Source organism: Panthera onca, chromosome E2 (genome assembly GCF_046562875.1).
Source record: "Panthera onca isolate mPanOnc1 chromosome E2, mPanOnc1 haplotype 2, whole genome shotgun sequence".
In the NCBI taxonomy this organism is placed as follows: Eukaryota; Metazoa; Chordata; class Mammalia; order Carnivora; family Felidae; genus Panthera; species Panthera onca.
The window spans coordinates 57,234,939-57,261,407 of record NC_138353.1 but is presented as its reverse complement, the minus strand read 5'-3'; the positions used below and the strand labels follow the sequence as shown (position 1 = coordinate 57,261,407).

Here is a 26,469-nt window from a genome sequence, read left to right as displayed (position 1 = left end):
TTTTGAGAAGTGAATATTCTGGACGGAATCAAAAACAGAGGGGGGAAGAAAATCAACGCGCAGGAAATGAATTAAAAAGAGGTGAGACACAGAAAACCTCCGAGTGTCATAAAATCACAAATACAAAAGCAACGAATCAAAACACACACTCACACACACACATACAGTTACAGATTTTGAGAACATCAGTAGCCAGAACGTACCAGGGAATTACTTAACGGTCAAATATCTTACTGCTTTTCCGAGGGGGCGCTGGTGGTGGTGACGGACTTCAGTCGACCCCAAAGGATTTGGGTCTCCCTTCCAATCATTGCCAAGCGAACCTGTGACGATGACGTCGGGTCACTGAGTTCCTTTTCTCCAAGAAAATGGACACGGGAGGTTTATCCCCTCGGCCCCACTCTACCGCCGAACCTGTACATTCATTCACCTCTTTTAACCAAGGCAACCAAGACTTCTTGAGACCTCGACGTACCCTCAGAAGCCACGGTTTCTATTCGTGTTAAAAAAGAGAGGAAGGGACCTCCGAGCTGAGGGCAGTAATTCTGTCAAGAGCAGGACGGTTCGCTGTTACAGACTTCGCGTTGAAGTGTCTTTAAAAGAAGGGATGGACGGGAGTGGATGGGGGCCCCGGCGAGCAGTGACCCGTGTGAGACAGGTGACAGACGGACTGGACCGGTCCTCGGGGATGGTTTCACCTCTGTGCACGCCACTGAGGTAGGAGCAGCTTCGGAAGAAATACAACGGTATCTTAAGGGAGTGAGGACGTCTTCTTGGCCGATCAGTGCCCTCTAGCTCAGCGGGGGGTGGGGCGGGGGGAGCTAAGGTGGTCACAGCCATGGGTATCAAAAAGTATCAAAACATTTCAAACAACTTGAAAAGCTGCCAGGCTGGGCGGCGGTGCAGGGCCGGACCTCCCAGTACCCTTGGAGCTGCCCTGCGCTCCAGGGGTTTATGCTGGAGGCAGGACACCGCCCCCTCCGCTCCCCTCCCCTCCGGGGACACTCAGAATCCGTGGAGAGGCCAAGGATGAAGGGGCCCCTCCCGGGGGGAGGGGGTGGGCAGCGGTCTGAGATTCTAGCCGAAAGCTCAGAGACACAGAAGGCCCGTGAGCTGCTCCTCAGGCAGGTGGTGGCCAAGCCACGCGCCACGAGGACCAGGGTAATGGTGGAAGGTTGACAACTCTACAAGGGGGTGGGGGCGGGTGTCCCTCACTTCCCACGGTGCTGCGAGCCCCTGAAAGGTCGCCCTGGCTCAGGGGCCAGGGACTTTGAACCGCAGGTTAACTCGCTCGAGCAGAGTGGGGACCCCGGACCTCAGAGGACAGACTCCACTCCCTTTGGCATTTGGGTTTGCACCCCGCACTGAAGACCCCTTAGGGCTGGCTTCTGGGGTTTCTACTAAGTCGCCAAGAGGTCACCTTATCAGTAAGCAGCAAGGGGAGGGGCATTCACGATACAGATACACACGCACCGAGGTTTTCTGCTCAGATGGAGACCTACAAAGCCCCATCCGGGCGCCTTTCTAAAATGGGAAAATGTTAACGCTCAACATCTAACGTGAGAAGCACTGAGAGCCGCACACACAAAACAAGTTGCTGAGACGACCTCCGTGTGTTCCGACGGCAGGAAGAACACGGTAAGTCACAGCGCTTTCCACGTTCCTTCCAATTCTGGTGTTACATTTAGGTCTTCAGCAAACAGGGTTCTGACGTCGGGGAAGGGGCAAACTCAAGACGTACGACTGTGAACTTAAAACTCTAGTTCTTTCAAAGTGAGAAAAAAACCAAAACACCAAAAAAAAATACCAACCCCAAACCTGCACGGAAGCCCGCCACGCTCATTTCGAAACATCGCCAGAAATGACCCGGGTGCCCTCCGAGACGGAGAGCGGTGCCGCTGTGTCTCAGGGGGGCCGCCCGCCGGAGCCCAGTCTCTGTCACTGCGCTGGGAAACCACACTCCCATGATTCTGCAGTTCTACCGGCCACCTGCAGGAGTACCTCCCCAAGCTCTGCCCATCCGGGGGGAAAAAGCATTTCCTCCCATTCTCGGCTGGACACGCACAGCAGAGTGACTTCTATCTTAACACCTCGGACAGCTGCCACGGGTCCCATCGCTGCGCGGTCTGGTGCCCGGACGCCGCTCCTCGGTCCCGAGACTCTTTTCCACTGACCCCTAAGAGAGGCTCCAAAACCTTTCGTGGCACAGGGAGACCACCCCCAATTAGGTGACGTTAATTTACGAGAAGGAACTTCTCAACCTCACCTTTAAGAGAACGCTCCCAACGCTAGTGATGTTAGATTCTAAGCCACGTAAATAACAGAGTGCCTTCAGAGCGGCAAGAGTGACGTCACGAAGCGTGAGGTGCGGGACACTGGACGTAATCCACAAGGCGCAAGAAAATCAGAAGAGTGACCAGTGCTGCGCCCTTATCCGGGGACATGCCCTGGTGGTCAAAAAGAAGAGAGCTGGCTTAAGCTAAAAACTGACGGTTCGCCTCTTCCCAAGGTCAAAGCCATCCTGCTGCCCAAAGCACACGTGGAATCTATGTTGATTCCCCTGGAGTCTGGTTGAACCACCAACCACCTCTCTGTTCACGAGTTAGGCTGAGTTGGGGAGAAAAGACCATGGGTTCCATGCCTTCTAAAGGGTCTTCACGTAATGGAATCTTTCCTGGAATAGGAAGGGGGTAGGCTATCCCAAAGTTGGGCAGAAGTTCTGCAAAACAAATGTTGTGGAGGGCTGTACGAGATAGAAGACACACACACACACACAAAGGGTTTCAGGCTCAGTGAAGTTCAGAAACGTGGGGTTGATGGAATGCTAAGTTAATGCAGGACTTCTCAGAGCCTTTAATACAGCAAAGTATTGTGGAGCTCCAAGAAGAGTATAGGGTTTTTGGTTTGATTGTTTGCATGCCTTGCAGAACCTGTCAACAAGCCTCTAGGGACTTCCACGTGCACAGAACTAGCTAAGTCAGCAGACCCCTCACCCCACTAACAACAGAGGGCCACGATTCGGGTACTGAAGCTTTCAACGCCCAAGCTGCTCAAAATCACAATAATCCTTTCTGGGAAAGGAAAAGAAGTACAAAGGAGATAATTTTTCGTTTTAAAGGAAGTTAACTGAGAGTCATATTCTAATGTCAAGGTTAACAATAAATCTTAAGGTGTTCTCGTCTCTGCAATCTGATCTTTGTCAAGGCATAGATCACGAACGCCTCCCTTGGCTCGTGATAAAAACCGAGCACGCTCTTATCTTCCCAACGTCCTTGTGTCCACAGCAGCTTGGGAAAGAGTCCCCAGCTCACCTTCGAGGGCACAAACCGTTGGTGACACCTGCAGGAAATCTGCACAGGACGGTCACACATCTCAAGAGGAGGGGTTGAGCACGCATTGCCAGCTTATACAGACTGAAGCAGCCGGGCCTTCGGGTTCTGACCTGCCGCTTATATGAGGGATCAGCCAGGGCCTGTTAAAACTTGCCTAGCAGCACAAAACGGCTGAGCAGCGGACTGCTGAGCTGGGGTGGGGGGGGGGGGTGGCGGTGTGCAGAGGGGGGTACCTGACAGCCTCCTTTGGGAGCAACGTGTACTCGGCCGGCTCCCGGAGGGGCTCCCGAGGGCTTCTTGGTGCCGAGCCACAGAAAACAATGGCAAGTTCTAGGATGCCCACTCTTTCTTTCCTGAGAAAGGAACATAGATTTTGGGGGCTCAGTACATCAGTAAGTTAACAGTGGGTTCAGGAAAAATAAAGCAAAAAGCACAAATTACAGAAAAATGTTTATAAAAGAGCTTCATGCTTTTTTTTTTTTTTTTTTTTTTAGTTTTTGGATTACCTAGACCCTTTCAGAATTCGGGAAGAGCTACCCATCAGGAAAATGGGATTACTCAGAAACAAGAGTCACCTGATCAGGAAATCCCGGTGGGAACACCTCCCTGGTGAGAAGTCCCAGGTCCTGCCTGTCTAGTGAGCGTCACTCCGTCACCCACTCACCCTGTCGGGGTCTCTGTGTCCCCACTCACGACACGAGTGCACTTGGCCTTGCCTGCGGTTTGCCAGACGTGGCCAGTGCTCAGTCATTCCGGGAACTGGTTGAAATACAGTCTCCAGGCACCCCCACCGCCCTCACTCCTGGTACTTTTACAACGGATACTTCTCAAGTGGGGCTCCGGAACCTGAATTTTGCACAAGCTCAGCCAAGTGGAGGGAGGTGCGGACTGGGGGGGGGGGGGGGGGGGGGCAGCACCCTCGGGGATTCACCGCGAGGGAGGAAGGGGCCCTGCACAGAGAGGAGAGTTGTGTCTCCTGCCTGGGCCCAGGTTTAATGACTCGAGCAAGATGATCCGTAAAATGATATAGAATATTTAATCGGTTACTGTGATATCATAGAAACACCAAGCATCATCAAAGTAAAAAAGGCTGCTAGGAGGTACGTGATGGGTCTGGACGCTACGGGGTCGTGGCTGGTCTACGGCCTCCGGCAGGGGGCGGCGGGGCCCGGGGCCCCTCGAGGCCCAGCGGGGGGGGCGGGGCGCGGGGGCGCTGGCCCCGGTCCTGGTGCCTCTTGCCCTTGCCCTTCTTCTTCTTGTCCTCCAGCCGCGGCTTCAGCGCGCACACGCAGGCAGACACGCCGGCGATGGCCTTGGGCAGGTCGGTGCCCCTGCTCCACGCGTCCTTGTCGCGGTCATAGACCTGCACGGTCTTGGAGAAGGCCGTGCTCTCCCAGCTGTAGCCGCCCAGGACGTAGATGCGGCCCTGCCACACGGCCACGCCCGACTCGCTGTTGGCGTGCAGCAGGGGGGCCACGCGGGTCCACTGGTTGCACTGCGGGCTGTAGGCCTCCACGCCCAGCACGTCGAAGCGCTCCATGGACTCGATGCTGTCGTCGCTGCCGCCGATGGAGTAGATGCTGTCGCCCAGGCTGCACATGCTGTGCCAGCCGCGCGCCGTGGTCATGGGCCGCCGCTCCTCCCACACGTCCGTCCGGTGGTCGTAGCACAGCAGGTTCTTGCGGTAGGGGCCGATCTGGTAGTCGTGCCCCCCCGAGATGTACACGAAGTCCTTGTAGATGGCGCCCGCGTGGCCGTAGGTGAACCTGCGGAGACAGATGGACGGACGGAGACATAGAGGGGGCTCAGCGCCGCGCCGGGGCCCCGCGCTTTCCCTCTTCGCCCGGGGGGGGGGGGGAGGGGGGGGGGAAGGGGGCCGCGGGGCCCCGAGGGGATCACGGAGGGCGCGGGCGGCCCCCGCACGCTTTGCAGATGGCAGCTGTCACCGGACAGAAAGCGGCGGAGCCGGGCGGGCAGGTGCGCACGTGGCTCGGCGGCCAGACCGCCCGGCCTGTGCCCGCAGCCCATTTCCCCGTGTCAGGACGGGGATAATGACACGGCAGATCCCTCGCGTAAGAGCTAAAAACAATGGGGCCGTGTGACTGAGGCACTCGTAGGTTCCCTTCAAATTATACAGCAAACGGGAACGAAACAAAGCACAGCCTCAACTCTGCAACATTCCAGAAAAGACTCCAGGGGCAGTGAAAAAAACCCTTGGGCCGTCGGGGCCCGGGGCTCGGGTGGGATGAATGTGTGGAGCACAGGAGGCTCACAGGACAGTGAAAACACTCTGTGTGACACGCGCGGGTGGAGGCGCGCCCCTGACATTTGTCCAAACCTACAGCACGGGCGACACAGCGAGCCTTCGCTTAGCGTGGGCCTCGGTGAGTGTCTTGTAGCCATTTGGGTGCGTCAGTTGTAACAAATGTAGCGCAGAGGAAATGAGCTCAGGGGAGAGAGTCTATGGGAACAATCTGTACCTTCTGCTCGATTTTCCGTACACCTAAAACTGCTCTAAAAAGTGCCGTGTGGGGGCGCCTTGGTGGATCCGTCGGTTAAGCGTCCAACCTCGGCTCGGAATGTGATCTCAGTTGGTGGGTTCGAGCCCCGCGTCGGGCTCTGTGCTGACAGCTCAGCACACGCACTAACGATTACAGCATCACGGGCTAGGTTTACTCCAACCTCGGACCCCTAAGGCCCATTTAGAAAGAAAAAAATCAGGTTTGTTTTAGCGTTTAGGTACGTGAATCACTCCAGCTGGCCCACAGCGATGGCCGCAGAGGCTCTTATCATTATCGTTGAGCCTCACTCCTCCATCTGTAAAATGGGATTAAAAAAAAAAAAAAAAAAAAAAAAAAAGGTACCTAAACCTAAGGAGATCACAGGTCTTGGTCTGCCGGTGACGGGGTCGGTATTTACAGTTAAGGTTCACTGTCATCCTGGTTTGGATGACAGATTATATGGGCGCCTACCCCCACCCCACCAGGTCCCTGGGTATCAAGGGACTCATCATATCAAGCACTTGGCCCAGAGGTGACACATGGTCATCCCAATTGCCAAAGGCACTGCTCCACCAGCTTCTTACAACCTCCACAGGAAGGTGGTAGTAACTGGGGACCGGAGGACGGTGGGATTCACCATCAAACGCTCACACCGCTCGCCCGTCTAGCTCCTGGGGACGCACCCAAGACCGCCAGATGCGTTCCACAGCAAGACTGGTTCGGAACGCGTGCCTGCACGCTCAGCCACGGGGAACTGCTAACGTTAAGTGGCAGGCACCTTCTGCTAAACCCGTCAGGGTGACAGGGGCTCCCCGAGTGCACGCCGGCACGCGGGGCAACCGAGGAGGAGGAGCTCCGAGCCCTGGGACACCCCGGGGAGCCCCCGGGCGCTGGATGACGTGGAGCAGGGTGGGGGAGGCTCCTTGGGAACATCTCGCTCCCAACAGCCCTATTCTGTCACCTCGAGGACCAACCCAGGTCCACGCTCAGGGACGTTTCTCGGGAAGGCCCTCTCTATCTGAACCTAACACTTTCTTCCTGAAGCTCCAGGAGTGAACAGACTTGGAAACTGAGGGATGTCTGTCTTGGCGGCAGAGGGGACATTGCACTTGGATGGTCTGTCCCCTGACTTGTTACCACCACGCCCTCTGCCCGCACAGTCTACCCAGAGTTATCTACAAGCCAGGAGATTTTTCCTGAAATTAGAGGCCAAGACGAGGTGGACAACCGGAGCCCCAGAGTAGAGCCCGCCTGAGGACTCTGCCCCCCCCCCCCCCCCCCGCCCCCAGTCACCTCGGCAAGCCGGCCACGTAGGACCAGGAGTCGGTCTTGGGGCTGTAAGTCTCCACTGAAGAAAGAGCTCCGTTCTCGTTCCGGCCACCGACGGCCACCAGCATGTCTTCGATGGAGGCCAGGTAGAAGTCCACACGGCGCTGGTTCATGGAGGCCACCTGCGGAGGCGGGACACCTGTACCTTCCCTTCCCCACGCTCGGGACAACGTCAACATCGGGCACTCGGCTCCCAAATGCGTGCTGTGGAACGCACAGCCCAGGAGGGTCAGGCAGTGGCCAAGCGCGTCTGGGGAAGGGAGTCACCCTTGACGAAAGAGGGGCTCTTCGGACAGGACTTCTCAAGAGCTCCCGGAACCCTTGAGACCTTGTCCCCCGAGAAGGGGACAGAGAACACAGTCCCCCAGCCGGCCTGGGCAGCGGCTGACCTTGTGGACTCGAATTCCGCAGAGCATACGGTTCAGAATGACCGGTTTAGTGGTTTCCTGGAACAAAAACTCATCTCTCCTCTTGCTCCTCCCACACCAGACACTTTTAGAATTAATGCTGATTGCTATCGTGTTGACAGACAGAAAGGGGCAATCAGTGGGAAATTAAAAAGCAGAAGCCTCAACTTTTTCTTTTTTTTAAATAATCCAAGCAGGACACAGAAAGGAACACAGTCCCAAAGGAGACCGCACCTGCAGGCTGCCCCTGCTACGGAGCTCTCGTGGACGGGCTCCAAACAGGGGGCCTCTTTCCAGGGGCAGGACCTACACGCTGCAGGGTGGTTTGCAGACTTTCGAGAATAAAACAGAAAGGTCACCGGAGCCCATTCCGAGTTTCGCGCTCAGATAAAATCACCGAGTTAAGCAAAAGCGCAGAGGCACGGGCAGAAAGGCAGACCGGTTTCTGAGGGTCGTGGTCTGGGGAGGTGTTTGTGGGAGGAGTTCTCTGCGCCAGGGGCTTGCCAACCCCCACCGGCCCCAGCCCCTGACCTCGGGATGTCCACGCCCCCCCCTACGACCCCGTTTCCGGAGGCGGAAGCTGGGAATCTGGAGGGCGAGGAAGCAGTCTGAAATCCCCAGCAGCGACTCAGCGCAGCTGGGGTGTGAACTCGGGCCTGACAGCGAGACCCAGCCTTGGGTCTCGCCACCCTCGCCACACCTGCTCGGCCACGGCTGCCACCAGGCAGGAGCCTCCGTGGCCTCCTCAAACGAGCTCCAAACCTTTCCCGAAGGGGGAGCTCTGGGGCGACTCTGGGGGAACACCGTCCGAACCCTGGGTCCAACCTCTAGGCCGGCACCATCCAGCATGGCAGCCACCAGCCTCGGGCGGCCATTTACACTCGGGCAGACGTCAGTTAGTTCAAGTGAAATACAACCCCAAATTGAGTCCTTGGGTCCCACTGGCCGCATTCTGAGCGCTCAGTCACCACACGTGGCTGGTGGCCGGGGTATCAGCACAGGCACAGAACGTCTGTGTCGCCCGCAGAAAATTCTATCGGAGGGCCCGGCACGGGGACGACGACTGCGACTGCGCCTGCGCCTGCGCGGCGGCCGCTCGGCCCTCCCCCGCCCCTCCCCCGCCCCGGGCAGGGCGCGGGCTCGGGCCGGGCGCGCCCCTGTGTCCTCACCCCTCCTCCGTCAGAACAGAGGCGGGACGGGGGCCGGGGCCCGAGAGCAAGGGGGGCAGTCAAGGCTAGGTTAAGAGAGCAAAAGTCCTCAAGAGTAAAGAAATAATCTGGCTTTAATCTCACCTTGATCCACTGTTTACAGCGGGGGTCATACCTATAAAGAAGATTGGACGCCGCATCCCCTCCGTTGTCCCGGGAGAAGCTGCCGCCGGCGATGAAGATGAACCCCCCCAGCACGGCGACGCAGTGGTGGCTCCGCCGGGCCGGCAGGGGCGTCTCCTTGACCCACTGCTCGCTCTTGGCGTCCAGGTAGCAGGTGTCATCGCTGAGCTCCAGACACCGCTCGGAGACCTCGCCGCCCACGAACAGGAGGCGCTCCTCGTTGGTGCGGAGCGCCGTGCGCTTGGTCTGCATGACCGGCTGGGCCGCCAGGCTGTTGTGGTAGCGCACCGCCTCCTCGATGAAGCCCTCGCAGTTGGCCTCCCGGGGCAGCAGCGAGCACACGGCCGGCTTGACGCGGTGCAGCAGGTCGTTCTTGGGGATGAGCGGGAAGTGGATGTTCTCCAGCACCTGGTAGGCGTGGGCCTCGCGCTCCGGCTGCTGCGTCAGCCACTGCAGGGCGGCCTGCAGCAGGTCGTGCTCGCACTCCCGCTGCACCTGGCTGCTGCTCAGGTAGACGCACAGCTTCTGCATGGAGACGTTCTGCAGGAAGTCGGGCGTGAAGGACAGCGTGCCGAAGTGGCTCAGGATGAAGCCGTCGATGAAGGCGTCGAGCCGCTTGAGGCTGTAGATGGAGGCCAGCTCCTGCAGGTACAGGTAGTTGTCCTCGCTCACCTCCTGCTCCAGGTACTCGCAGCAGAAGTCCACCACCGTCCAGATCTGCAGCAGGTGCGCCGTCTCCAGGATGTAGTCGATGTTGCCGCCGTCCAGCGCCAGCTCCCCGCCGTACAGGAAGTCCACCACGGCCTTGAGCCCGATGTACGAGGCGCCCACGAGCTCCACCTCCTTCTGGAAGGCCTCGCGCATGCCGATGGTGAACATGGAGTTGAAGTAGTCGCTGCACACGGCCAGCAGGTTGCGGTGGGCCGGCACGCGCTGCTCGTCCGCCACCAGGACGATGTCGCAGAAGAGGCCGCGGAGACGCTGCTCGTTCAGCCGCTGCAGCACCGTGGTCGAGTGGTCGGCCCAGTGGTACACCTGCGGCCGAGAGCGCGTGCGCGCGCGCGTCAGGGCTCGGCCGGCAGCCCCGCCCCCCGGCCCCGCCCCCCCTCCCCCCTGCAGGGTCCCGGGGTCAACCCCGGGCCTCGCCACCCGCACTTAACGAAACGAGAGCGATTTGGTGCACACCCTGTAGGGTTCCTTCTTTCTTTTCAAATGCCAGCTCCTAAAGGGGCGCCCGGCTGGCTCAGTCGCCGAGCAGGACACTCTTGACCTCGGGGTGTGGCTTTGCGCCCTACAGCGGGGGCAGAGATCACTTACCAAACAATGTGGCCTAGCAAAGGCAATTTCTAAAAACTTACCGTTCTCCTTTCCCTTCCTTCCTACCTACCGTCTTTCTTTATAAACACAATCCCTAAAAACGTAATCTCTCTTCCTCTTTCGTCTTTCCTTTTTTTTTTTTCTTTCTAAACACAGTTCCTCAAAGTTGTATTTTTTCTCTCCCTGCCCCCTTTCTTTCTTACTGTGGGTCCGGAGCAGATAGGTTTAAAAATGGCCGTCCCGTAGGGGCAGCCCAGTTGCTCAGGTATAGCCTGTAAACACGGACAGAAGCTGGGTTTGAATCCCAGGTCTGCTACATACTAGCTGTGTGATCTTGAGAAAGCCCTGAGAAGCCTCTGAGCCCCCTTTTCCTGGTCTCACAAGTGCGGAGGAGGGCGTTTACCGCTCGGCATGGGACGTTAAGAGGACGGGGCGCCGCTCCAGGAGACCCAGGGTTCCCACGGAGGCCTCCCACCAAAGAAGACTGCTCGCTCCGTGTTGTAGAAAATGCTTAGCGCCCAGCCATGCAAGGGGCTCCCACTTCTATCGATGGGTCCAGGGATGGGGCGGGTCCCAGAGACTCCGCGATGCATCCCGACTAAAGTGCTCTGGGGAAAAAGTGCAGGAGCGTGGCCTCTTCCCCAGGGCGGGGCTTATACGAATCTCGCACGGTGCGCTGGGTATGTGCTGTCTCATTCGCGGGTCACAATGACCCTCCTCCAAGGGAAGATCTGTAATCATGCCCATTTCCCAGATGAGGAGAAACTGAGGTTCAGAGACTAGGAAACTTGCCCAAAGTCCCACAGTGGCTGAGAGGCAGGGCTGGGATTTGCGGCTAGGTCTGATTCTGGAGCCCGAACGTTTAATCACCACACGGCACCGGAATCAACAAATCAGTTCACGTGAACAACGAAAATGGGTCAATTCAAGCAATCCAGGTCGGGAGACGTTTGCGGAGTCCTGTCTGCCTGCCACGTGCTTTGGAGGGTACGAGGCCACGTCAGACCCAGGCAGCAGCGTCTCCATCCTTGGAAGGCCAATCAGGCTCCGGGGGCTCGGGATCCACACACCGCCCGGTTTATTTACATCAGAAACACCACGAAATTCAGTACAGGGAGGCACAGGCCGTCCAGGCACATGGGTGACATAGCTGGTCTATTTGAGGGTGTCGGCAGACAGGGCTGGCCGGGCACCGAGCCTCAAAGGGGAAGTGGTGCGGGTGAGGGGAGGTGGGCTGAGGGCTCAGCAGGTGTGAGCAGCTGTGGGGGGGGGGGGGGGGCCGCCAGGTCCCCGCAGGCCACTTTGCAACCTGTGTCCTGCCGTGGTGTCATCGCCTTCTTCCCTTCCTCCCAACACACCCGTGACGGGGGTAATAACTGTTTCCCCGCGGTCCCTCCTCACCCGGCCACTCCCAACACCCACCGCTCCCTCTAGGTTACAGGTGCGGGCAACGTTCTCGGACTTGTGACGTGGACGCCTAACAGGTACTGCCCGAAGCTGCCTTCCCATCCAAGTGCGGAGAGCCAGGCTGTGTTGTTCTCACATCACAGGACGGTTTCTCGGAGGTTCCATACGTGGATCTCCCTGCCTATTCTGGTTACCGGCAGAGAGAGCCCGGCTGGCCCGGTCTGGGCTGCAACACACCCCGGCTCGGGGCCCCTCTCGGGTGCGGACTCGAGGAAGGAAGCGTCCAAGCACCACACCGGCAGCCCCTCTCGTGACCGCGAAGGCTCAAAGCCCCCGGAAGCGAGGGGCGTCAGGTGGGCTGTGTGCCCCCCGCCCCAGGCCCCCGGTTGTCTGTAAGCTGGTGGGCATGTGGGGCCAGCACACTTCAATGGGTGCACACAGGACCCCCAGCTGCGGCGTAAAAAGAAAAACCAGCCCCCTGGAGGGGGTGGGGGATGGGGACAGCCCCAGATGACAGCTGCGGAGAGGACCATCTGCTCCAGTGAGCCAGGGCAGGGAAAAGGGCAGCCACTGTTTCTAAAACTGGGTCTCCATGCTAAGTAGGCACGCTTCATTCTTCACCTGGGTCTCAGTGACAACCCGTTTCTGGATATTTCAGTGCAGCGGCAGAGGTGAAGACTTTCAAAAGAAAAAAACCCCCAAAAACCAAAAAACACCAAACACGACCTCCCGGTTTCAAAGGGACCTCAGCAACAGAGTCGCAGCGTTTCCTAAAACCTAGAAGCTTCGACCCCCACACTCTTCGATGGTGCTAACTCTTACTCGTTCATTTATTCCCTATTTTAGTGCCTCTACCCGCGGCAAGGCGACGTGAGAGAAGAAACACAGGCCCTCAGCAGCCAACCCCAGCCAGAATGCAGCACGTACGGAGTGTTTTACATGCAAACGGGATTCATCATCAGAACGGATCAACACATTTCAGAGCAGATGAACCAGCAGCGGCCGTCACACAATGGAAGACTCCATCGCGCCCGGAAGGTGAACAGCCTACCGCTCACAGGCAGCAACAGGGCCAGACCTCAGAGGCGTAGGAACCGGCGAAAGGAGCCTTACTCGCCTTGAGTTCAAGGGCAGACAACACTCCAGTCGCGGAAGCTGGCGACTGGGACTGGAGGGTCCGGTAATCTCTGCTGTAATCTGGGGGCTGGCTACCTGGGTGTGTTTGACGTCTAGAAAATCCAGGCTACGGTTACCCTCCGGGCCCTCTTTAAGTACAGTGAGTCAGAAACACGGATACCATGTAACCACGGGATAGATTCCGACAGAAACGAACCCGGAACGCGCCTTTCGGGGACAAAGATTTCCAGCACTATCACCACGCTCAGAAAGCCGTACTGTCTCTGCAGCCAGGCTCTGAAACAAAGCCTCTTTGAGACAGCCGCGAGACCTTTCTGGGTTTTCGCGGCAGATAAAGCCGGGCTTGGCAAGAGCCTTCTCGGTAACTCAGATGGAAATAAGAGCCCGTTTCTCCGGAGAACCCACCTCTCCTGAAAATTCTACCCCGTTTTCCTTCTATGCACATCTGCAGAACCTCTGTTTTGCCCTCAAATCTACACGCTGCTCACAGGTCCCTTTATCTGAAGTGGTTACCTCCGTCTTTTTTCAGTCTTCTTTTGACATATTTTTTCCTAACGGCGCCCGTGAGATTCTAACGCCACACATATCCTGTGTATCTGTACGTGAACTGTACGTATAGCTGTGCTCTCTGATCGCAAAAAAGAGAATTCTTTTTATACCCTCCCCTCTCCCAAGAACCAACTGTGGGGGCAATATTGGCTCCAGTGAAAATGCACGATCTGAGGTAACCAGAACATTTAAATCTCCAAAAGGGCCACTTTTATTTATTATTTTTTTTTTTTAAATTTTTTTTTTCAACGTTTTTTATTTATTTTTGGGACAGAGAGAGACAGAGCATGAACGGGGGAGGGGCAGAGAGAGAGGGAGACACAGAATCCGAAACAGGCTCCAGGCTCCGAGCCATCAGCCCAGAGCCCGACGCGGGGCTCGAACTCACGGACCGCGAGATCGTGACCTGGCTGAAGTCGGACGCTTAACCGACTACGCCACCCAGGCGCCCCAAAAGGGCCACTTTTAAAGAAAAGTGGTGATGAAAAAAATTTTTTAAAAAAATAATATTTTTTTTTTAAAGAAAAAAAGAGGTGTTACTGATATTTATAGAGGAACAGGTGTGAACGGAGACTGGCCTGAAAATTGGTCCCCCGATCCTTATTTATAGTAGCCTCGGGTCTGCTGAAAGTATAGATTCCCAGGTCCTGCTCTCAGATTGTAAGTCAGCAGGTCTGGGGTGGGGCCCGGCATATGCATTCCGAATTGGATACGTTCCCCCCTGCCAGGGTGATCCTGATGTGGCCAGCATGACACAGGTTGGTAGGCTGGCCATAGGGAACCCACCCTCACTCGCTCCTAGGGTCCCAGAGAGGCAGACTGGGGGAAAGACTCCGGGCCCTTAATACCCAGGTACGCAACACGTGACCCCGACCGCTAGGTCAGGTGCTGGCTTGTCAATGGACGTGTCCTTGGAGTTTTGGGGCCCCCAAGTGGGGACACACATCCCATGGCTTTTTCCTTCTGTCCCATCCACATCTTTGAGTTGAGGCAAAGAACAAGCGAGTCAAGGTGTATCTCTAACGTCCCTCACGCTCCTGCTCTGAGTTTCGGATGTTTTCTACCCCGTGCCCGAGCTACCTGTCTACTCATTGTTAAGGAGGCTAACACCACCACCGGGAACAGAAAATCTGTCTGGCCTTTAGGACTGATCTCATCAGAAAAATACCACACTTCGTAGGCAACTTGCACAGGGTGGCGAGCGGCCATTCACAGACCTTTGAAGATTCGCTGATCTTGTACGGCCGTGACACTCGCGTCTGCCGGCTTCCCTCCATCATAGAAGAGATCCCAGCCCTAGGACAAGAACAGGGATTTTTGAGTGTGCAGTAATAAACCCCAGGTCATTCAGTAATCGCAGGCTGCTGGCAGATATCGAGGACGACGAGGGTGAAACCAGTTACACGGAGGAAAGACGGAGAGAAGACAGTACAGAAATGAGAACTCTTTTACGCTGAGTTGAAAAACTCAGGTGATTAGAATCAGACAGTGGACTTAACGTTGTTCCTTTAGTCACTAAAATCTGACAGTATCCTGTCTTTTACAGCCCACCTCCTACAAATACCTGCCTTCTGATGCTTGATCTCAACTAGGCCTTCGGCTAGATCAACATATAATGACCACAGACCCCGGCTAAGGGATTTACCTGGGCTGTCTCGTGTAAGCCCCGCAACTACTCGGCCAGGCTAATGTCACATCCCATTTTACAGATGAGGACGCTGAGCTCCAGTCACCAAGCTCGTAAACGGCTGGGAATCAAACCCGGGTCCGTCCGGCCCCCAAAAGTGGCCAGACATGGGCCCTTCACCGCAAAGCTCTGCTGGACGTGGCCCAGTCTGTGAGAACAGCTTAACTTTTGAAAGATCATGACGAAGGCAGGGCTGTGACCCAGTGATGACTGCCACGTATAAAATACGTTCACGGTCTCGACACAGGTACTTTTCCTTTAAGCGCCTTCCTGTGTCTTCACGGATTTAATCCCTGGAAAAACCCCGTGAGTCCAAGGCTACTGCCCAGCATCACACAGCCAGGAAGGAGCTGCGGGGTTGGGCCTCCCACCCAGGGGGGCCTCCTTGCTCTCAACCCCAAGCTACCCTGCCTGGCCATTCAAAACAGAAAAAAAAAAAAAAAAAAAAAAATTGCCCACAGGCAGGAAACCTCTACTGAGGCCTAGGCCCTGCCTGGACCACCCAGTATAAAACCAAACGCTCACATTCACCTCCAGACCTCGTAATCACGTCTCCGGGATGGGCGGGTGAATCAGACACCTTAAAGTTTCTTCCAGCCAAGTAACTCACTAACAATAGCACAGAGGTAGGCTTTAGGGGATCTGGAGGGCATGGGGGCACCGAGAAGGGACTTAAGCAAGTCACACCCTGGGCTTAACGAGGAATTTCTTCCCCTTGCTAAGTTGCTACCTACTGAACCAACAGCCTAGGCTAATAAAGAAAAATGTCACAAAATGTAAGCACAGTGTCAAGATAATGGGGGACATACATTCGGGCACAATCCATCCTGTCCAGCTCCCTGGGGAAGGAAAGGACAGCTAGATTTCCCCTGACAAACTAGCAACTTTGTGACAAAGGCCAGCTGTCCCCACCCCCCTGTCCCCTTTGACTGCCCCTGGGCTGCTGGGGGGTTCATGAGGGAAAGGAAGGAAATCAATATTCGGCCGGGCCTGCTGGATGTTCTACCTTCACCCTCTGAGACTCTGACGCTCAGGTGGTGGAGGGGGCCGTCCAAGGTCACACCCGAGAAAGCAGCAGGTCCCTCTCTCCACAACCCTCCCCCGCACCCCCCCCCGCCCCCCCCCCCCCCCCCCCCCCGCAACCAGCCAGAGCTCAGGTTTGCTCTCAGCGCTCAAAGCGTTCTTTTCTAGGCCAAGATTTCTTAAGAGAGTTCCCCTTGGTGGAGGCTCCCTTTTGTCTCGGGGCAAGCGGTTTGGGGCCAATGTGTACAGGAGCGCTGGGTGTCAGCCGCCTCGCGTGCTTTAAGGGGTCAAGGCCATCCGCACCGGCAGCGGCGATCCCCAGTTCCGCGTTACAAGATCTCTTAGTAAACATGGGACCAGAGGCCACGTCCGGACGGAGGGTCCCCAGGGAGCCTGCTCTCCGAGCTGCCTCCGGGTTTCTACCCTGAACCTGCCGGACCTCGGCGATCGGGACATGGCCTCGGACACCCGCCGCTACTCACCAGCCCCGGGTCTCGAGGGCTGGGTCTCGGGGCCGCCGCGGTCGCTGGCTCGCACCCACACCCCCCCCCCCCACACCCCCGCCGGCGGAACTGGCGGCCCAACGGCCGCCGGGCCAGCTCGAGCGGGCGGCGAGCAGGAGGAGTCGGGACGCGGCCGGGCCGGCGCCCGCGGCGGGACGCGGGGACACTCACCTGGGCCGCGCAGGCCGCACCTGTCTCACCTGCGGCGGCGGCCGCTGCCCCTCCGTGTTCCCCTTCCCGCCGCGCCCCCCCCCCCCAGCACCGCGGGACGCCGGGAGGGGGAGGGGGCGGCGCGGCCGGGGGTCGCCGCTCGCGGGGCGGGGGCCCTCCCCACCCCCCGGATCCGCCGACGGCGCGCGCGGAGGCCCACCTGGAGGGCGCGCTACGGGAGCGGCGCGGGGACCCCCGGCGGCGGCGGGACCGGACGGGCGCGGCGGCGGGGCCGGGTCGCCGGAGCCCCGGGACCGGCCGGCTGCGCAGCCATGGCTCCGCCAGGAAGTGCGAGGCCGAGGGCGGAGGCGGCGCGCGCGGCCAATGGCGGCGGCCACGAGGAGGTGGGCTCAGGCGGCGCCGAGGCGGGGCCTGCGCCGGGGAGGGAGGAGGGCGCGCGCGGCCGGGGGAGGGAGGGAGGCGCGCGAGGCGGGGGGGCGGGGGGAGGCGCGCGCGGCAGGAGGGGGGCGGTGAAGGGAGGCGCGCGCGGCCGGGGAGGGAGGCGGTGGTGCGCGCGGCCGGGGGAAGAGGGGGCGGTGCGCGCGGCCGGGGGAGGGAGGCCGTGGTGCGCGCGGCCGGGGGAGTTGGGGGCGGTGCGCGCGGCCGGAGGAGGGGGAGCGGTGAGCGCGGCCGCGGGAGGGGGCGGGGCCGGAGCGCCCACCCTGGGCCGCAGCCCCACCCCCGCCACCGGACTCGCCCCCGCGCGCGCGGCCTCCAGGTTGGCCCTGCGAAGCGCGCGCTAGGGTCCGCCAGAGTCCCTGGCGCGGCCCCTAGGGACCGACCTGAGCGCTGCAAGGGGTCCTCAGCCCGCTGCGCTCACCCTAAAGTGAGGCGTCCGTTGGCCCCTCTAGGTATGGTCGCCTTCCCCCTCTGTCGCCGCTTGCAGCTTTGCGCTTCACCTGGCTCTTGGCGCCGTTGAATGTGCCAAATCCCTTTCTTACTCATTGGGTTTAGGGTCTCTCTCCCCCACTAGAAACCCTCCGGGACAGAGTTTACGGTGGGTTTCATTCCTGGCCGGGCTCTCAGGACTGGCACGCAGTAGGCGCTCCGTAATCTGGTTAACACTGTGGGATGAGTGAATTTAACTATCACCCACCCGTCTATCAGTTGTCCAGTTTACCTCCTGCTACAGCTTGGTTGAACCTGGACACCATTACGCTGAGTGAAGGAAGTCAGACACCAGAAGGACACACAGGGTATGATTTTAGTTACATGAAGTGTCCCGAACAGGGGAACCCATGGAGACAAAGTAGGTTGGTGGTTGCCTGGGTCTGGGGGTGCTGGGAGGAAATGGGGGTGGCCGTACAAGGGATTTCTCCTTGGGGTGACAAAAATGTTCTGGAATTGGGTAATAGTGATGATTGCACAACTCTGAATATACCAAAAGCCATTGAATTTTACCATTTAAAAAGGCAAATTTATGGTATGCGAATTACCTCTCAGTAAAGCTGTTACAAAAAGAAAATCAAACAAAAGGCTCTCTCTCCTTGTTTTTCTACTCCCTGTCTTCTCTGGGAAGGATTCAGCGCGTCTTTCAGGGCCCCGTAAAGCAGGGGCTGGTTGCAGCCCTGAAGATGGGCCAGAAAAGAATAGAAAACAGGGATGGGGTGTCAGCATGGCCGGGGAAATCCTCGAGGCTGGTCTTTGCCCTTTCCGTGCTAGACACAACACTCATGGGCCTTTTTCAAAGATGACTTGGGACGATTGAGATTTGTACTAAATATCTTTAACTGGTGGAGAAACAAAAGTATAGAAAGTATCTTTTTAATTTAAAGGGACTTAGGGTAGGGGGCGCCTGGGTGGCTCAGTCAGTTGAGCCTCTGACTTCGGCTCAGGTCATAATCTGAGGGTTTGTGAGTTCGAGCCCCGCGTCGGGCTCTGTGCTGACAGCTCGGAGCCTGGAGCCTGCTTCAGATTCTGTGTCTCTCTCTCTCTCTCTCTGCCCCTCCCCTGCTCTCGCACTCTCTCTCTCTCTCTTTCAAAATTAAATGAACGTTAAAAAACTAACATAAAATAAAATAAAGGGACTTAGGGCAAAACTAACGTTGGAACCACCTTCAGGCCTTCAGTCAGGGATCATCTTTACTCGGAAGCCTTCCTTGCTCATCTTTGACCCTCCCTCGATCTATGTCTACCCCCCCCGAAAAAAGCTAATCCCACATCTTCTTCTATGTCTGTATCTTGCCATGTGAATGTCTGCTATTCCTTGAACTCACGCCCGCCTTCATTCATTAGTTCATTCAACAGACTTGGAGGGAGTTTTTTTTTTTTTTTTTTAACGTTTATTTATTTTCGAGACAGAGAGAGACAGAGCATGAACAGGGGAGGGGCCGAGAGAGAGGGAGACACAGAATCGGAAGCAGGCTCCAGGCTCTGAGCCATCAGCCCAGAGCCCGACGCGGGGCTCGAACCCACGGACCGCGAGATCGTGACCTGAGCCGAAGTCGGACGCCCAACCGACTGAGCCACCCAGGCGCCCCGGGAGTTTCTACAATGCTCCAGGCACTGTGGTACGTGCCTGGGATAGAAGACATTTTCAGGAATTTTAGGCAGGGAGGCAAGCAAGTGAGTGAGCAATTACCATATCATGGTCAGTCTCCTGTTAGGGTTCTTTTTCGGCGCTGTGGGCGGGAGTATTCTTTTTTATAGTTGTAGTTAACGATTCCTTCTCTGTATATATACATATTATATATATAGTAGATAGACGGATGGATATAGTATAGTAAATGATATATGTATGAATCTATGTGTATATGGCTATATATCTATTGGAAAGATTTAGCTATAGATACTTGATCGCGAGAGCCTCTAATTCAGCACTGGCATCTGTCCACCAGATGTTGGATCCTTTATGAAGGAGAACTCAGACCACAACCGGATGAGGAGGCCTAGAACAAGGGCCTGGGACAAGCTCAAGAATCCACTGGTGACCTTGACCGGAAAAGCATGCAGACTTCATGCTGTTTTCCTGTGGAACCTGACTTCATCCTGTTTTCCCCGACACTTTCACTTTTATTTCGCCTTTAATTACTATTTTCTTTCCAATTGTAAAAGGAGTGCATGCTTCAAGGGAAATGCAGAGAAGTCCAAGAGGAAAAGTAAACCACTCACTTCCGCACCATCCAGAAGTAACGATTGCTAATATTGTTGCGTCTTTGGGTTTTTCTCTTATATAATTTCTTTACAAGACTAACATCAATGCCGTACGCAGCTGGCTATGAGCTAGCCATTGGTCTGAGCCCCTTGCACCTCTTAACTCATTTCATCTCCGTGCCTCTTTGAGGGAGGTGGTATTACTCGCCCGGCTCACAGACGGGGAGACTGGGGCCCAGAGAAGTTCAATCACTTGCCCAAGGTCACAGAGCTTGGCCAGAGCAGAACCGAGCTTTGAGCCCAGGCAGTCAAGCCTCACAGTCTGCAGGTCTGAACTAAGTTTGCCCCCTGCACCGTGGCTGCTCTGTGCAATGGCAGAAGTGATGTGCGCCCCGTGTGTGGAAGTTGAAAACACGCACCTACAAAAGGGGAAAAAAAATCGCCCACCTAAGGAGAGCAGCTGTCAGTACTTAAGTGTAAGTCAGCCCGGTATATGTTGCCCACACAGCTATGCAAATGAAGTCACGTGGTACAGGCCCTCTGCTGACTGCCTTTTTTCCTCTTTTGCAAATATCATGAGTTTTTCTCACGCCCTAAGTTCTCCTCCAAGACATGCTTCTCCAGGGGCATCTGATCCCTCCCCCCCCATCTTGATTGTACGCTTGACCGCCTCCCCCATTGTTGGGCCGCTTTCCCTGTTATAAATAACGCTGGCCCAGAGGAGTGCATGTTTGTGAGGCTCTAAATAACCCCCCCAAAGGCTGTTCCGGTGGGAACCCCTGGCAGTGGCTCAGTGCCCTGACACTTCTGAGATTCCGGCACCAGACGGAACCACGGCCAGCCACGTAATTTGCAGGGTCCAGGGCAAAGTGAAAATGTGGGGCCCCTAAAGCAAGAAGAACGTGATTTCCTTTCTTCGGCAATCTCTCTTGATCTGTCGTGGTGCCGGCTTGTGCCGTGTGCCTGGAGCACGGAGATGCTTGTGGGACACATGCAGACCCTCACGGCACCCCAGGCCGTGGAATTGGGTGGGCAGCGCCCAGAGGTTTGGCCCTAAGCCTCCCTGCACCTGTCTGTGCCCAAGCCCCCACGGGAGCGACAGTGATGTAAACCTGTGAGCCACGCCCACCAACCCACTCATACAAATCCAACGAATGGAATTATTAAGAATTCCAAGACAACAATCTCAGAGCGTTAAATCCCAAGCCTGAGTGTCGAGCTCTGTGAGGCTGCCGGCCCTAGATGGGGCAGGTGCAACTGTCACCAGAGAGGGACACGCGAGGCTGTTATTTCTATGCTCGATACTTCAGGAACACGCACAGCTGACTCTCCCTCGTAAAGAACACGTCATCTGGATACACAGAATGGCAAAAAATAAAAATAGGAAAAAAAAAAAAAAGAAAGAAAAAGGCACGGGGCGGGGAGGAGGAAGGTGTAGGCAAGTGAGGCCTAGTTAATGGCAGGTAATACACCGGCCCTCACGGTAGCCTTCGGGCCCCATGCTGCCGTCACCCCACTTTACAGATGAGGAAACAGAGGCTCTGGGAGTGGAGGATGCATCCCGTACCACACAGATGGGTGAGCGCAGGAACCAGGATGAGGAACCCACGCCACCGTGCGCCAGCGCCCAAAGTTAACCAGCGCGCTAGAAGCTTCTCTGAAAGGGCTGCAAGCTGCTTTTCCTTCAGGCTACTGAGTTGGCCCTGACCTCCCTGTGCCCAGGAGGTTGCAGCCGGTAGGAAGGGGAGGCAGAGAAAGGTGTCCCCTCGAGCGAGCGTGAGTGCGAAAGGCCAGCCAGACTTCCAGAGAGCAGCTGGGCTTGGCAGGGGCGGGCCCTGAGAACTTGCACTTGGAGCTGGCCCCGCCCCCCCTGCGGGGCGTTTGCAGGCTCCCCTGTCTCCTGGAGGAGGAGGGAGGGAGAAGGAGGTGGGCCTGTTCTCTAAACAGTCTGTTCTTCTCACCAAGTGTTTGTCCTTGGCCCAGCTTCCCTCCCAAAAGCTGAGTAATCTAGAAAAATCGCAGCCGGGCACAGAGGGGCAGGCCCAGGGGCCCGACCTGGATCACGGCCCCAAGCGCAGTTCTTGGCAGGCTCACTCTTGTAAGTTTGTTAACTGTTTAGACCAGAGGACAGGAAGCACCAGATGCCTCTAGAGGATCAGGCCAGCCAATGGGCAGAGCCACACAGGGGGTCTGGGCGGCTCAGTCGGTTGAGTGTCTGACTTCCCCTCAGGTCACGATCTTGCGGTTCGTGGGTTCCAGCCCCGCGTCGGGCTCTGTGCTGACAGCTCGGAGCCTGGAGCCTGCCTCGGAATCTGTGTCTCCCTCTGTCTCTGCCCCTACCCCGCTCACGTTCTGTCTCTCTCTGTCTCAAAAATAAATAAACATTTAAAAAATAGTAATAAATCACTGATTTGCCCTATGACCAGCACTCCCGGCGGCACCTGCCACGGACAGCTGAATATGTGTGAGCTTTTGCTGATGATGCCTGACGCTCGGCCAGCCGGAGAGCGGTTCCCAGCTGAAGCCCCTTCTTCCTGTCAAAAGAGAAATTGTCGGGCAGTGGACGCTCTGCCTCCCGGTCGTTTATACCTTAGCGTTTCCATCAGCTTCTGGCACTTTCTCAGGAGGATGCCGTGACTGGAAGGAAGGAAAGACGGCCGCCCCCGGCCAGAGGTAGGGACAAGGTGACCGGGGAAGCTTGTGCCACGTGTAAGATGTACAGGAGGCTCCCTGCCCGTCACGGTTTCACCTGCTGCTGACTCTGTCTTGGGTCCTGCCGCTTACACCGAGGCCCCTAACTAAGCTCACATCACCCGCGGCCTGACTCCCCCGGGGCACGCCAGGCGGACCACGTGTTTCTCTTTTCGTCAACTGTTAAAATGAAACACTTGGGAGGGACTTCAGGGTCTGGGTCCAAGGCCAGCAGGTAACCCCGAGTGGGCCATATCCTCCTCTAGAGTCTTCCGACGTCTCGTGTAAGGTTAGACAACGCGGAAAAAAGCCTTCCCAGAACTGTTGCAGCCGGCAGAACACAAACACAGTTGTTCGTGGTAAGTCTACTCCTTGGTTACACCCCTGCCTTCCCCGACGGAACTGCAACCGAGCACGTCTCAGGGTATCCGTGCGCATCGGTGGAGACCGGGAACGTCTCAGGGTACCCGTGTGCATCAGAACCACATTCTGAATCTGGCGTCTGGTATCGGTCTGGGGGGGGGAGTCAAGCCCCCCAGGCTCTAGAGCGATGCTGGGCAAAGTGGTCACCAACGGCCCCCGGTGGCCATTTCAATGTCAATTAGCCAAGACCACCTAAGACTCAAAATTCGTCGCTCGAGCCTCATGTCGAGCATTCACAGCCACGTGCGCTAGGGACTGTTGCCCTGGACGGCAGAGGTTACAGGACGATGCCATCATCACAAGGTTGTACAAGAGACGCTGTCCCACAGCGGTGCTTCCTGCTAGCTGCAGGCCTGGGAGCAAGTCACTTACGCCTCTGGGCCTCAGTGTCGTCATCTGCAAAATGAGAGTTAATCTAGTCAACAGCAGATGCTTCGCGGAGGCCCTGCCAGGTACTCTTCGAGGGGCTGGGGATACAGCAGTAAGCAACACAGGGAGATAAAATCATGGCCCTGGTGGAACGGACCTTCTAAAGGAGGGGCTGCCCTTATCTCCTGGAGTTGGTTTGAGAATGAAATGAAATAGGGCAGGAAAAGCACTTTTTGTGGTTTCTGGCACGTTCCAAGAGCTCAGTAGATGGTAGCTGCTGGTGTTACTAGTTATCAGCTCCCTTCTCCCACGCCCCGCTAACTGGGATGGTAAACACGTAACTGTCCTGCCCATCCTTCTCATCCTATACCCGTGGCAGACATTGCTAATCGATTACAGCACACTCTCCACTGAGCCCAGAAGTGGTGCCTGAAGGATTCTAGGAATAGAGCATCAGGCAGCACTCCTGCCCCCACTTGGGAGAAAGTATTTTTTTTCAAATACTGAAGTGTCTGGTCAGTACCTGGTCAGCTGAGCAGCTGGTCTGCTCTGACCTGCCAGGGACTGGCTTCTTGCGTCACTGCCTCCCGGAGTGGGCTCTGGCTTTGTTCCCACCAGGGCTCCTGGGGTCTCGAATCCTGTCCCTCTTTTTTGTTCCAGAAAAGGGGATTGTTTCTAGGCAGGGCAAATAAGTCCTGGCCAAAAAGGTCTGAGTGAAACCCAGCGCGCGTCCCCCGTGAACACACAGTTGCGACACGGAGAGGATAAGGGGTGGGCGGAGGAGGCTCCGTGCCCCGGGGACCCCAGGGAGGCCGGGACACCGGGTCCCTGGAAGTCGGCTTCACAGACGAGATAGATGCATGTCCTGCACTGCAGCCTCCAGCCAGAACCCTTGCACTGCCTGCCCGAGCCTCTCTGTCCTCCACTGCGGGGACTCACCCGGAGGGCTGTCCTCTCTCCGGATCTTGCGTCACTTCGTGTATGCCGGTCCCTCCAATCGTTCCTTCGGCACGGCAGGTAGTAACGACACCCGGGGTCGTTGTCGGGAGTTCAGCTCTCCCGTCTACCACTTACCAGCTGTGTGACCTCGGGCAAGTTACCGAGACTCTCTGTGCCTTGCTTTTCTCCTCTGTGAAACGGGGTTTACAACCGAGCCTACAGGGAGCGTCTGGGTCACAGGGAGAATTTAGTGAGTCATTGCAGAGGGCTTAGCAGGGTGCCTGGGGTGCTGTACTCAGTCCACAACACAGGTTCACTGCCACGGTCAGTGTTTTCTTTTTTTACTCTGTTGGCGTGGTAAATTTCATGAACTACCTTTTTTTTTTTTTTTTTTTTTCAAATACTGAAGTTTTCTGGCTCCCCTGGGATAAAGCTTACCCGCTTTTGACATAGAGACTGACATCTGAGCTTTTCACAGGGGTACGTGGGGGATCAGTAGGCAGGTGAAGGAGGAAAGGGCATGAAAGGCAGAGGAAACAGTGGGTACGAAGGCCGGGGTAAGAGGCAGCAGGTGAGTCCAGGGAGGGCCCAACCTGGCTTCAACCAGGGGAGCTTGCGGGGAACAGCGGGAAACGCCGACTCCAGGAACATAGAAACCCGTCAGCGCTGAGCTGCGCGTCTGGCACTGGGTGATTGAGCACCTTAATTTAAAAATTTTTTTTTTGATGTTTATTTTTTTTTTTTTTTTTAATTTTTTTTTTTTTTTCAACTTTTTTTTATTTATTTTTGGGACAGAGAGAGACAGAGCATGAACCGGGGAGGGGCAGAGAGAGAGGGAGACACAGAATCGGAAACAGGCTCCAGGCTCCGAGCCATCAGCCCAGAGCCCGACGCGGGGCTCGAACTCACGGACTGCGAGATCGTGACCTGGCTGAAGTCGGACGCTTAACCGACTGCGCCACCCAGGCGCCCCTGATGTTTATTTTTGAGAGAGACAGAGACAGAGTGTGAGCAGGGGAGGGGCAGAGAGAGAGAGAGGGAGACGCAGAATCCGAAGCGGGCTCCAGGCTCCGAGCGGTCAGCACCCAGCCCAACGCGGGGCTCGAACCCACCAACCGTGAGATCGTGACCTGAGCCGAAGTCAGCTGCTTAACCCATTGAGTCACCCAGGTGCCCCAAGGCAGCTTTATTTTAAGTTCTACAAGTGCACCATAAACTTGGAGAAGGCAAAGCGCCTGTATCCTATTTTTTTTTTTTTTTTGTCACATTCAGTATATATTTGTTGTCTGTGTCCAGTTTTAGCAGCTTTGAGGCTCCTTTTCCTACCAGCTGCAATCCACCAGTAGAAGATGCGGGCCGGCCTCCCCCAGATCCCATCCGTTGTGAATAGTTGTGAATGTCCGAGTTGTGCATACCCAGAATATTCCGCCTAGAGGCTTTCAACCTCCTCCCCTTGAGGGCAGCCTGCAGCCTCTGGTTGACCAGTATCAGAGTGTGGCCCCCTTGCCTCAAGGTGGAGGGGATAATTTTGCGTTTCTAGTCAAGCTCCAGAGCTCTTTCTGGGAACGAGCTGAGATCCCCCTTGGCTGGGCTTCCTCCTGCCCTGTCCTACTTCCTCTGTTCCTTACAGATTTCTCCTGAGGGCTCTCCCGTCGCAAACCAGGGCAGAGAATCCAGGTCTGGAGATCTGCTTCTTCGACGCCTGACCTAAAGCTCTGTAGATGGACAGGTAAGTGAGAAAGCAGGGCTGTGGGTGCCAACTGTTATTTTGCCCTTCTTGCGCAGGGACAGCCCTGCCCCCTACCCGATCGCCGGGGTTCCCCAGGCGCAGGCCTTGAGGCTAAGATCCAAGTTCAAGGAGCTGATTTGGAAAGTGCAGAAACGCTGACTGGGAGGAAGGAGCAAGGGAGCAAAAGGGAAGGGGTCCCCGCGGCACGAATGAAGCCAGCCCCACTTGCGGAGGTGGCCGGAGCTTTAGGCGCAGGGAACTCTCGGAAATAGTGGAGAACACACCCTTTGGAGCTTTCCCACCCCAGGGGTGGGGCGGCCCGGGTACTTACACAACACTCCTGGCGAGTATGGGCTGACAGCTGCTGGCAGGGCTAACCGGCCTGCGTTTCCAGCCTGCCCGGCCAGGGGACAGAATCGAAGGCCTCACATCCAGGCCTGCAGGTCCTGGCAGCTGCAGAAGGGAGGCCGGAGGAATACGGACGGAACACCA

At 56.7% G+C, this 26,469-nt stretch overlaps 1 protein-coding gene across 2 annotated transcripts; it reads right to left on the bottom strand.

The window, feature by feature from the left end:
* Positions 1 to 4,349: 4,349 nt before the first annotated feature.
* KLHL36 (kelch like family member 36) lies at positions 4,350 to 17,074 on the bottom strand. 2 transcript variants are annotated; one of them, XM_078439115.2, is made up of 5 exons: positions 16,894 to 17,074; positions 14,528 to 14,606; positions 8,862 to 9,935; positions 7,127 to 7,284; positions 4,350 to 5,098 (listed from the first exon to the last, which is right to left on the bottom strand). In XM_078439115.2, exons 2-5 carry the CDS (start codon positions 14,588 to 14,590, stop codon positions 4,453 to 4,455), a joined length of 1,941 nt encoding a protein of 646 aa, XP_078295241.1. In that variant the 5' UTR covers positions 14,591 to 14,606; positions 16,894 to 17,074; the 3' UTR covers positions 4,350 to 4,452. The 2 variants fall into 2 exon arrangements, with proteins under 2 accessions (XP_078295241.1, XP_078295242.1); XM_078439116.2 differs by lacking the exon at positions 16,894 to 17,074 and adding an exon at positions 16,695 to 16,832.
* Positions 17,075 to 26,469: the final 9,395 nt, after the last annotated feature.